General features: G+C 43.2%; 1 protein-coding gene across 1 annotated transcript in view; it reads left to right on the forward strand.

Moving 5' to 3' along the window:
• Window positions 1–13,549, forward strand: part of fstl1b (follistatin-like 1b) — a 216,913-nt gene that overhangs the window by 179,869 nt on the left and 23,495 nt on the right. Inside the window, exon 7 of the mRNA XM_060930408.1 lies at window positions 7,631–7,749. Within this exon, the coding sequence (XP_060786391.1) occupies window positions 7,631–7,749 (119 nt within the window). The remainder of the gene's footprint in view (window positions 1–7,630; window positions 7,750–13,549) is intronic.

Here is a 13,549-nt window from a genome sequence, read left to right on the forward strand (position 1 = left end):
GCTGGTGAGGACCATGGCCCTGTATACCTTGAGCTTGGTGGAGAGCTTGATGCTGTGCTGGTTCAGGACGCGTGCACGGAGGCGACCAAGTGCTTGGCTGGCCTTGCAGATCCTGGTGCTGATCTCTTTATCCAGGCTGCCGTCATTGCTGATGGTGCTGCTGAGATACTTGAACTCATCCACCGTCTTCAGTTGGGTTCCCTTGATGGAGATGGAGGGGAGGTGGATGCAGGCACTGGTTGGAACAGGACCTCCGTTTTGCTGAGGCTGATGGTGAGACCAAAGAGACGGGAGGCTTCTGCGAACTTGTTTACGATGAGCTGGAGGTCAGACTCCTTGTGGGCCATGAAGGCACAGTCATCAGCAAACAGAGCTTCCAGGACAATCTTCTTCACAGTCTTGGTCTTAGCGCTCAGTCAGTGGAGGTGGAACATGGATCCGTTGAGCCTGTATTGCTGGTACACCTCGAGGTCCAGGTCCCTGACAGCATGGCTGAGTACGCAGGCGAAAAACAGGTTGAAGAGGACTGGGGCCAGCACGCACCCCTGCTTGACACCATTGCTGATGTCGAACAGCTCCGATACCTCTCTGCCTGAGAGAGCCTGACCGTTCATGTCGTCATGGAACTGGCGTATGAGGTTCACAAACTTGTCTGGGTATCCGAGCTTGGACAGGATGATCCAGAGGGCCTCCCTGTTCAGTGTCGAAGGCCTTCGTCTGGTCTATAAAGACTGCATACAGGTCCATATTCTGCTCGAGGCATTTCTCCTGTACCTGGCGGATGGTGAATATCATGTCTATGGTGCTGCGGTTTGGGCGGAATCCACACTGCGTCTCGGGCAGGTTTCCTTCTGAGATGTTGGTGATCAGGTGGTTGAGGATGACCCGAGCCAGGACCTTCCCAGCAAAGGAGAGGAGGGAGATGCCCCGGTAGTTGTCGCAATCAGTCTTGCTGCCCTTATTCTTAAACAGGGAGACGACCGTGGCATCCCTAAAGTCTTTGGGCAGGTCTTCTTCTTCCCAGATGCTGGTGAGGAGTAAGTGAAGGCTTCTAGGGCCACAGGACCGGCAGATTTGAAGATCTCTGCTGGGATTCCGTCCATCCCGGGCGCTTTCCCCGAGCTGGTCTGTCTGATCGCCTTCAAGACTTCATCCATTGTAGGGGATGATATAGTGCACTCATAGTATCCCACAATGCATTGTAAAAAGTAGTGTAGAACTGATGGGCACTAACCAAGCAATATATACCCAAGCGTCATGCATTGTGTCACGCTTAAAGAAAAAAAAGTGTGTTGGGGTGTACGGACAGAGGAAGAAACACATTATAAACAGACATTCAAGTACAATTAAAAATAGTACGAGAATAGAAAATAAGCTAAAATAGAAATAGATAAAATACAAGAATAAAAGTTAGAGTGCAGAGTGAGGAATTAATCAAAAGCCTCAAATGTGATTTAATAAAATTCAGCAGCAAAGACGAAAGGATTCAGCCTTGATTTAAAAGAGCTGAAAGATGCAGCAGACGCAAACTACTTTGTATTTGATAATGTAGGAAATACGCTCAGCAGCCTATAATATGGATTTATCACAAAAATACATGCGTGTGTTTATTATTTTGAATGAAAACCCACCAGCCAACTGATCTGGCACGTTTTAATTGTGCAACAGTAATGACGTAATTAATAACGGCGCGGCTGACTCGTGTCCGAAAGTGTTTTTTGTTTTAATTCATTTTACCAATGAGCTCACTGTATAGTCCTCTAGATAGAATTCCCTAGATAGTGAGTAGGGAGTAGTGAACGAGTGAGTGATTTTGGACACCACTATATCTAGAATCAGAATCAGACTACTTTGTTGTCTGTTAAACTTACATAAAATGGAAAATTGTCTTTGGCATTGGCTTGGAAGACAAAAAGACAAATGCATCATACAAAACAATTGGCATTAAGAACAATACATTACTATAAAATACTGTAAAATAAGCAAATGGCACAGTCAGTTCCAGTTTAGTCTAAACAACAATAAGATAAGATAGCCTTTACTGTCATTGCAGTCACCCATACAATGAAATTGACGTGCAGCAGACACAAAGTACTTAGTACTGAAGGTGTATTTAAAAAAAAAAAAACACACACATAAGAACAAAAACATACATAAAAATGAAAACACATAAAAAACATAAAAACAAGAACATCTCATCTCATTATCTGTAGCCGCTTTATCCTGTTCTACAGGGTCGCAGGCAAGCTGGAGCCTATCCCAGCTGACTACGGGCGAAAGGCGGGGTACACCCTGGACAAGTCGCCAGGTCATCACAGGGCTGACACATAGACACAGACAACCATTCACACTCACATTCACACCTACGCTCAATTTAGAGTCACCAGTTAACCTAACCTGCATGTCTTTGGACTGTGGGGGAAACCGGAGCACCCAGAGGAAACCCACGCGGACACGGGGAGAACATGCAAACTCCACACAGAAAGGCCCTCGCCAGCCACGGGGCTCGAACCCGGACCTTCTTGCTGTGAGGCAACAGCGCTAACCACTACACCACCGTGCCGCCAAAACAAGAACGTATTGGTCATGTCATGAAAATGGAACAAACAAACAAATAAATAAAATCAAGGTAGTTAAAAGTTATTGCACTTCATAAAAATAGCAAAGAACATTTTAGCGATCCATGTGTGTATTAAGTGTCCTGACAGCCCATGGAAAGAAGCTGTTTTTCAGTCTGTTTGTTCTGCTCTTTATGCTCCTGTACCTCCTTCGAGAGGGCAACAGGCTGAGTAGGTGGTGTCCAGGATGGAGGTGGTCACGAATGATCTTCCTAGTTCTGGAGAGGCATCAAGAGCTAGCGATGTCATCCAGGGAGGGCAGAGGACAGCCAATTGTCTTTTCAGCTGACCTTATCACCCTCTGCAGCTTTTTCTTGTCAGCCGCTGTGCAGCCAGCATATCACACTGTGATGGAGAAAGCCAGCCAGCACACTCTTGATGGTGGAGCGGTAGAAGGTCACCAACAGCCTCTCCTCCAGTCTGTTCCTTCTGAGGACTCTCAGGAACTGGAGTCGCTGTTGGGCCTTCCTCACCATGGCTGTTGTGTTAGCTGACCAGGAGAGGTCCTCAGAGATATGAGTCCCCAGGAATTTAAAGGTGTGGACTCTCTCCACGGAATCTCCATTGATGTAGAGGGGAGCGGGGTCAGCTTTGTGCCTCCTGAAGTCCATGACCACCTCCTTTGTTTTCTTGGTGTTGAGAGCCAGGTTGTTTTTGGCGCACCACTCTGCCAGCTGCTGCACCTCGTCCCTGTAGGCCGACTCGTCCTCTCCAATTATGAGCCCCACCAAGGTAGTGTCATCTGCAGATTTAATTATTGTGTTGGTGAGGTGGGTGGGAGTACAGTCATGGGTGTAGATGGCATACAGGAGAGGGATCAGCACACAGCCTTGTGGAGAGCCAGTGCTGAGCGTGAGGGTGGAGGAGGTGCGAGCGCTGATCTTGACAGTCTGTGGGCGGTTTGTAAGAAAGTCTTTGATCCAGGCACAAGTGGCTGGGGGAAAGTCCAGGGCAGCCTGCTTGTCCACAAGGATGTCAGGGATGATGGTATTAAAAGCCGAGATGTAATCGACGAAGAGCATCCTTACGGTGGTCCCCGGCTGTTCCAGGTGGCAGTGTGGAGGGCTGTGGAGATGGCACCATCAGTAGATCAGTTTGCCCTGTATGCAAATTGATATGGATCAAAGGCAGAAGGGAGGCAGTCTTTAATGTGATGTGACATTAGTCTCTCAAAGCATTTAGCGACTACTGGTGTCAAGGCAATAGCTATATTCACTGAGATTGCTGGTAGTTGAGTTTTTGGGGATGGGGATTATAGTAGCCGACTTGAGACAAGGTGGGACAGTGGCGTGTGTCAGGGAGAGATTAAAGATCTTAGTGAAGACTGCTGAGAGCTGGTAAGCACAGGATTTGAGTACGTCACCAGGTACTCCATCTGGTCCAGCAGCTTTCCTTGTGTTCACAGATCTGAGCACATGCCTCATTTGATGTTCCGGGAGAATGAGTGTGTGTGAGCTTGCGGTCTGTGAGGGGTGTGAGACTGTGTGAGGCCTCGTTGCCTCAAAGTGGGCAAAGAAATGGTTTAACTCCTCTGCCAGTGAGGCGTTGGCACTGATGGTCACAGAGCTGCTGTCTTTACAGTTTGGGAGGTGTTTTAGTAACTGCCACACTTGACGTGGGTTGTTGTTTGACAGATGGTCCTCCGCCTTCCTCTTATAGGCCTCCTTTGCACCTTTAATGCCTCTCCTTAAGTCTGCTCTCACCATACTGTACAAGGCCTTGTCACCTGTCCTGAAGGCGGTGTTACGGGCCCTCAGGAGTGACTGAACTTCGCTTGTCATCCAGGGCTTTCTGTTTGGATAAACACGAATGTGCTTGTCCACCGTGACATTATCCATACAAAACTTGATGTAAGACAGAACAATGTCAGTAAAGCCCTGTAAATCTTGTTGTTCAAGGATATTCCGTTCTGTGACAGCAGTCCTGCAGCTTGGAGAGTGCACCCTCCGGCCAGGTTTTTACAGTCTTTAAGACTGGCTTAGTTTTCTTCCTGAAGGGAGTGTATGCAGGGATGAGGAGCAGTGAGAGATGGTCAGACAGACCCAGATGTGGGAGGGGGACTGCTTTGTAAGCATGCTTCCGATTAGAATAGATACGGTCCAGTGTGTTAATCCCTCTGGTGGAGCACTGTACATACTGTACAAATTTGGGAAGGACAGTCTTTAAGCATGCTTGATTAAAATCCCCAGCAATGACTTGTACTCCCTCAGGATGAGCTTGCTGCTGTCTATTAACAATGTCATGTTAATAATAATAATAATAATAGGGTGGCACGGTGGTGTAGTGGTTAGCGCTGTCGCCTCACAGCAGGAAGGTCCTGGGTTCAAGCCCCGTGGCTGGCGAGGGCCTTTCTGTGTGGAGTTTGCATGTTCTCCCCGTGTCCGCGTGGGTTTCCTCCGGGTGCTCCGGTTTCCCCCACAGTCCAAAGACATGCAGGTTAGGTTAACTGGTGACTCTAAATTGAGCGTAGGTGTGAATGTGAGTGTGAATGGTTGTCTGTGTCTATGTGTCAGCTCTATGATGACCTGGCGACTTGTCCAGGGTGTACCCTGCCTTTCGCCCGTAGTCAGCTGGGATAGGCTCCAGCTTGCCTGCAACCCTGTAGAACAGGATAAAGCGGCTAGAGATAATGAGATGAGATGATAATAATAATAATGAATGAAAAAAAGAGATAAAGTTAAAGGTGAGTGTGTGCTGAGTGGGCAGATACTGCGGGACGTATTTGAGCAGTCCCTTTTGGAGAATGGCCACAGCTGATGGGATAAAAGACTTTTATTCACCGTTCTTCATGGCCATCGGGATGATAAGTGTGCAGCCTGATAGCAGCAGCTAAACTGTATCTCGCTTTTTGTGGCCTTTAACCTCAATGTGCTTGATAGTCCAGTGAATAATAGCTCATCAGGCTCAAGTGCTATCATCCAACCTCATCACTTTGTAATACTCATGAATGATTAATGATCTGGATTTACGTCTTGAGTGTGTAAAACTATATATATAATAATAAAAGTCTCACAATCTTATGATAATCTGAAAGAGGATGGGTTCCCTTTTGAGTTTGGATCCTCTCAAAGTTTCTTCCTCATGTGGTCTCAGGGAGTTGTTCCTCACCTGTGTCACCTCTCGCTTCCTCATTAGGGATTTTATTCTACATCCAGATTTCTGTAAAGTTGAAAATTAAGCTTGAATTGAACTGAATATCTGTCACTGTATTAGTTGACACAACCTTTAGCACTGTAGATTGTCATGTTAATCAAGTAAAGAATAAAATCTGTCAAAAGAAAAGAATAAAAAGAAAAACACGCAAAGCATAGTTACTGTTACCACCATAAAGTTGATTATTTTCTGTAACAGAATGTCCTGAAATGTTTTATTATTCTTATAACACAGCAATTAGCCAATTATTAAAATGTTTTTATTTGTTAAAGAGTATAGTTACATTGAATGTTGTTCAGTAAGTGAAGTTTAGATTTCTCTCAGATTCTCAGTCTGAAATCCAGGTAATTAGCCACGAAGACATATTAACTTTTTTTTTGTACACATCTTTACCAAGGGTACCAATAATTCTGGTGATGACTGTAGCCAACATGTACATGATTGTACTTTAAAAAACCAGGTAAATGAAGATGTTGTAAAAAGCAGTTTTAGAACGGTGTGTGGAAAAAAAAAAAACATGACCCTATCCATTGCGTCGAACTGTTTTGGTCACTTGAGGTGATTCTGTTCAGTCTTAGAAATGTATCAAGCACAAAAACTTAAATCTGCTCCATTGATTTGGACAATTAACTGGCCATCAAAAATGTATGTCCTATTGTTTTGGGATAAAGGGTTGGCAGTGGGAGGGGTATTCAATGAGAAGGGTAAAAAATTCCATTCCATTCACTGAGAAGAGTGAAAACCTCTCCCACTGCCAACTCTTAATCCCATCAGGTCAAGTCCCAATGGGTAAGGTCATGTTTTTTTCACACATTCCAACACGGGTCTAAAACTGCTTTTTACAACACCTTCATTTATCTGGTATTTGACTTTATTTTGGCTTTTGACTCTATTCAGTGTGTCTTGAAATTAACTCTTGTACTATTTTACTCAGTTCAGAGCTGCAACCATCTCTGTTACACAATTACTCTGTAACTTTGCTCCCATTCCAACTCCAAATTTTACTCTCTAAATTCTAGACCAAGTATAATATTTTTGTCTCATTTGTTTAACTGGGTTCTCTTTATCTACTTTTAGGACTTGTGTGAAAATCTGATGATGTTTTAGGTCATTTATGCAGAAATATAGAAAATTCTAAAGGGTTCACAAACTTTCAAGCACCACTGTAAATGCATGACCTACTCATTCTAAACCTGTCGAGCTTCGCCGGCGAAGCTCTCAACCCCAGAGGGTTAATATTGTAAACAATATGTACAACAAGTTCACCATATCTTAAAAATAAATTTTTTAAATGTATAAATTCTCTCAAACATTTGATTGAATAAAACAAAGGCACTGAACTGGGGGAAGTAATCAACTGAAATATAATGAGCTTTGCTGCAGTGTCTAAGGCACCATTTTATCTGGAACTAGAGCTCCAAAGTCGGCTAAAATGACCGTCTTCTGCAGTCATATCACTGTTATTTGCATTGTGATGCATCGTGCCATGATTTATCATTCCACACCTAGTAATACAATACACTGTATGTGGTGTGAGACAGAGATTCCAGTTGTTGTATTATTAGTGTGACAAGATTAGCTCATCTTGATCAAAGTACGTATATCCACCAAGACACCAACAGTACCTCGTGGTAATTTAATGTCATATGTTTTGCACCTGGACAAGTGCAATTTAGCATAAAAGCATATGATCAGTTGTTCACCAGACTCTGAAGTTTCCATTTGTGTTTCGTTTCCAAGTGGAACGTGATATCGACACTGTATGGTGCATAGGGTCATGTCTGTGTTCGACAAGCATGAAACACTGATTAAGTGTGTTTGACACATCCTGAAGTGTGTGCACTCGGGTTATGTTGCAGAACTACGATAACGGTGACTCACAGCTGGACTCGGCTGAACTTCTGAGCTTCATCCAGCACAACGAGTCAGCAGTGGAGCTGCACTCGTATGCAGAGGAAGAGAACAACCGCCTGCTCAGGTAAAATACACACATTTGGACAACATGAACATTGAAGGTCTATTTACAGTTAGGTCCATAAATATTTGGACAGAGACAACATTTTTCTAATTTTGGTTCTGTACATTACCACAATGAATTTTGAACAAAACAATTCAGATGCAGTTGAAGTTCAGACTTTCAGCTTTAATTCAGTGGGTTGAACAAAATGATTGCATCAAAATGTGAGGAACTAAAGCATTTTTTAAAACACAATCCCTTCATTTCAGGGGCTCAAAAGTAATTGGACAAATTAAATAATTGTAAATAAAATGTTCATTTCTAATACTTGGTTGAAAACCCTTTGTTGGCAATGACTGCCTGAAGTCTTGAACTCATGGACATCACCAGACGCTGTGTTTCCTCCTTTTTAATGCTCTGCCAGGCCTTTACTGCAGCGGTTTTCAGTTGCTGTTTGTTTGTGGGCCTTTCTGTCTGAAGTTTAGTCTTTAACAAGTGAAATGCATGCTCAATTGGGTTGAGATCAGGTGACTGACTTGGCCATTCAAGAATATTCCACTTCTTTGTTTTAATAAACTCCTGGGTTGCTTTGGCTTTATGTTCTGGGTCATTGTCCATCTGTATTATGAAACGCCGACCAATCAGTTTGGCTGCATTTGGCTGGATTTGAGCACACAGTATGTCTCTGAATACCTCAGAATTCAGCTTCTGTCCTGTGTCACATCATCAATAAACACTAGTGACCCAGTGCCACTGGCAGCCATGCATGCCCAAGCCATCACACTGCCTCCGCCGTGTTTTACAGATGATGTGGTATGCTTTGGATCATGAGCTGTACCACGCCTTCGCCATACTTTTTTCTTTCCATCATTCTGGTAGAGGTTGATCTTGGTTTCATCTGTCCAAAGAATATTCTTCCAGAACTGTGCTGGCTTTTTTTAGATGTTTTTTAGCAAAGTCCAATCTAGCCTTTTTATTCTTGAGGCTTATGAGTGGCTTGCACCGTGCAGTGAACCCTCTGTATTTACTTTCATGCAGTCTTCTCTTTATGGTAGATTTGGATATTGATACGCCTACCTCCTGGAGAGTGTTGTTCACTTGGTTGGCTGTTGTGAAGGGGTTTCTCTTCACCATGGAAATTATTCTGCGATCATCCACCACTGTTGTCTTCTGTGGGCGTCCAGGTCTTTTTGCATTGATGAGTTCACCAGTGCTTTCTTTCTTTCTCAGGATGTACCAAACTGTAGATTTTGCCACTCCTAATATTGTAGCAATTTCTCGGATGGGTTTTTTCTGTTTTCGCAGCTTAAGGATGGCTTGTTTCACCTGCATGGAGAGCTCCTTTGACTGCATGTTTTCTTCACAGCAAAATCTTCCAAATGCAAGCACCAGGGGTGATTCTCGCATCTGATCTTTGGGGGTGCTTAGCCCCCAGAGCTGACAGCAGGGGCGATTCTAGCATCTAAGCAAACGTAAATGCTATGTTACATTAAATAAAATTGACTAACACACGGTGGTCTAGCACCGTAGCCAGCGCTCGAAACTAACGGTGTCCCGACGTCCCGGGGACCATAAAAAATGTCATCGGGACACAAAATGATCATATCTGGGACAATCCCGGGACAATGGAAAAAAATAGATCTAGAAAAAAAGTTCTACATTAATATTATTTACAAAGCCGCAACACATACGTAGACATTCACCTAATTTGTCAATTTTAATTTTAAAATGTTAACAGCGAAAAATACATAGTAGCTACACTTTCGATGCACCTGCATCCGTAGGCTACAGAGCAGCGCATTCTGTTCTAGAATCTTCGGCCGGAGTCCGCATTATATGGACTTGGAATGGAATTGCTACCGCACACGCTGCGCCGACTCTTGCCAGAACAAAAATGCTTAAGTGGTTGAAGCGGACCGACTGCGGGGAAGAAACTGAAAGCCCAGACATAACGTCTCCGGGACCTTCAGGATCCAAAGTGTCATCGCCTGGTCTGCAGGCAACGCTAGCAACTGAATGAACTTAATGAACACTGTTAGACACGTTATAAAATACAACAGGAATGATGTGGATGATATTGACGGAAGATACCGTTCAACAGAATAAGTGAGTTTTCTTGGTGTCTTTCTAGTTCAGAAAGTTTAGTCAGTCAGCAGCACAACTAGGCTCGGACCTGCCACTATGCTGATGTTGCTAACATTTGCACCCAGCAGCGAAAGTTCATAAAATGGATAACGGAAAGTTCATAAAAATGGATAACGGTAATGGATAACAGAAAGTTCATAAAATGGATAACGGAAAGTTCATAAAAATGGATAACGGTAATGGATAACGGAAAGTTCATAAAAATAGATAACGGTAATGGTGAAAATGATAAGTTGGCCTTATAAGTGCCAACAGATATTCAAGGTATAAGTAGATGAAATGAACATAAAAGGGGTCTTATTTTCAACTAAAGTGTACTGCAGATGTAGGGAGTTGAAACATTTTCTGAATGAGCTAGTTGGCCCCTTTAAATAAACGGGTATCTATTCATACAGTGAGATCGCCAAAGTTTAATAAACTGAAAATGCAATAACTGTAATTTTGAAGTAGATGATGTATAGGACATGTGTCACTTGTGTCTTGTGACTTATTGTAAAAATGATATAAAGGGTTCAAAATCGCATAGTTACAAATATAATAGTAACTTCATATGATAATATTAACCACTGGTTATTTCAGAGAGGAAAAAAAATGGGGACACTATTGCTTCCATTCGGGACAATACAACACAGAATTTGGGACCACTGGGGGACACAAAGAAAAAAAGTTAATTTCGAGCCCTGACCATAACACTTGTACAGCTCTGCACAAAAGTATCTCGATATGTGGCAGATCACAGAATCCAGGGACGCATGTCTGGCCGGGGGCATTTTGAGTTATTGACAGATTCAGAAAGTACAGTTTCTAAGCTTTCCAATGATGCCTTCCATGTGGAGATCTGACAATATTTGAAGAATGTGTGGCCTTTTGAAAGTGTATACCTCTTAAAACAGAAAAGGGAGAAAATCGCCCTCAAAGTTTTCCATCTCAGCTACTCTGGGTGTAGGGCGGGCACATAATGCTGCTCATTTGCATGATATTAAGGAAAGCCCTACCCCCTACGAGCTAGCACGATACTACTTTCATGTAAACAAAGATCACCACATCAATTTTCCTTCCATGCAAAGTATGCCCAACACAATTATGAAGTACAAAAAATAAGTCCTAAAGTATACTTTAACGTTTTGTGGTTGAAAAATTACTCACAGCGTAAGAAAGAAAGATAGCACGATGATGACACAACTAACACAACACTAGTTTCATGTAAAGCCTCGGTCACAACCGGCCGTACAGTACGCGCTCCTACGGCCAGTCTACATGCAAAAAACGCAAGAAACACACGGAGAGCGCGCATGAAACACACGAGAGCGCGCGTGTGATGTGCTGATTTTCGAGCCGCAGACCGGCCGCAGAGGTTCTTTGTCATGTCAAACAAACTCTACAGGCGCTTACGTTTTTTTCAGGTTGCAAGACAAACTTACGGCCAACGCGTGTCTTTCTCCATGAACAAAAAAAAAAAAACGCAGCGATTTGGGAAACGCCAAAAATCACACGGCCAAAAAATCGTACGTCCGGTTGTGACCTAGGCTTAACCAAACCACAACACTCTCCGTTACATGCAAAAATAACCACACAGCCTTAGATTAATAAACTTACACCATCAGAAAAAGAAACGGCGCCTTGCACACAGCAATTCCTCCGATGGAAAGTAATCCTAGAACGGTCCGTGTATCATCCGATCATTCAAGTATTCCATTCAATCTGGAAAACGAGGTTGCGTTTTTTTTGCTAGAAATGGTGATCTCCGATGTAAATACCGAGTGTCTGTTTGCTTCGCGGTGTTTGCTCCTCTGCGCTCTGTTTAGTAACTCATTCCATAGTGAAATCACACGCCTGTATGCAGTTAAGTAGCCATGCGCTCAGCTCGGATCATACAGCTGATTCGCGAAAAAACAAAACAAAAGACTTAAATCATCATGTGAATGGCCCATATGGTAATTTACCCACACCCCCCAGCAGGCTACAGTCCTGACAAAAATGAGACAATTTGCAACAAAAAATGTATGCTTTTCCAACAAAACAATCTATTATCTGAAATACTGATTGCATTCTTCAAGATCTCAACTTGCACATGATGGAAAAAAACAAAAATCACAAATTTAAAAAAAAAAATGCTTCTTTTGCGATTATCTCGGATTCGTTTCGGCCGACATGTGTCCCTGGATTCGGTGAGCGGTCACATATGGATGATAAATGTATCATTCTGTTCATAGACCAGGGAACATCAATATTGCATTATGCATATTATTGTGTTGTGTTTAACAATTGTAACTCTAGTCCGTACCTTCACATCAGTGGCGGCTGCTGGTTTTTAAAACGGGAAGCCCATTTTACGCATTCATCGTAAAACCTGTAGGCCGGATATCAAAGCATAGAAAAGTGTGCCCCATTAGCATAGTGAACTAGACAACCCTACCTAGTGGCAGAAAGTATTTTTGCTTGTACATTTCATGTTATAGTCTGGCTTGCCAGGCTAGTGCCTCATATCCTTAATCAAAAATATCAAACATCCAAAAATCACTGGCTATTCAACGAAGAGCCTTGAACATCATACCCTGATATGCAACACAGAGTCTTTAACACAACACCCAGCTGTGCAACACATCCTTGAACAACATCTGCAACACAGTCTGGAAATTCATAACCAGGTAGGCTATGCAACACACAGAACCTTGAATATTATACCCAGGTATAACCTATAACACAGAGCCCACCATTCTCTTAACATTACTGAACAATATACACACTTCAGATTCATGAACATGAACACTATTTATACACAAATTCTGCCCTCCGCTCCTTTTCCAGAAAATGGTCTGTGACCCTGTCATACCAGCTGGTTGTGCTTTCCAGAGACTTCACCAATTTCTGTTAGCAGCTAGCACTGCAGATCCCAATAAGGCTCCAGCTAGCCTACAACCAGATTGAACTACAAATGAAATAAACGAGTGAATTCGCGAATGATCAAACTGATAGAATGGATGAAAGTTAACGGAGCACAACGAGTAATATTTACATTTATTTACAGAGTAATGTACAGAGACATCAATGAGAAGAAACGTTTATATGAAAAGAAAGTCGGACAGCACTTTGGCACACGACTACACTTTCTCGACATCCGCTAGGGACTGATCATGCTTCCGTGTTCCTCGCTGACGCCGAAGTACAGAGCCCGCCCTCCTCATGTCTTTCAAACACTACCTCCAATAATCCTTCATCAGCCCGGCTTCTTGTCCCTCCCACTGTCTCGTTTAGTCCCAGAGAAGCCCGGCTTCCCTGGAAGTGACGATTTTGTCGATTTTAACCAATAACAACTAGCCGAAATTGGCTGTTCAGAGCCCTCTCATAGACTGCAACGGATACCCGGCTGCCAGCCATAGAGCCCATTGAAATAAGAAAGGTTACAGCCAGTGTTGCCAGATTGGGTGGTTTTAAGTGCATTTTGGCGGGTTTTGAACATATTTTGGCTGGAAAACGTCAGCAGTATCTGGCAACGCTGGTTACAGCCTGGCAGCAAAGGTGATTCTCGTAGTGAACTGCAAGTTCGTCAGACATCACTCAAATAAGCTACAGGATAGTTATGAACGTAAATACAATCTTGGGCATATATTATGTTATGCAAGTTATTGTTTTAATGAGAATTCAACGTCGTAGATGCCGCAGTTTGGGGAGAGAA

Source organism: Neoarius graeffei, chromosome 9 (assembly GCF_027579695.1).
Source record: "Neoarius graeffei isolate fNeoGra1 chromosome 9, fNeoGra1.pri, whole genome shotgun sequence".
Lineage (NCBI taxonomy): Eukaryota > Metazoa > Chordata > Actinopteri > Siluriformes > Ariidae > Neoarius > Neoarius graeffei.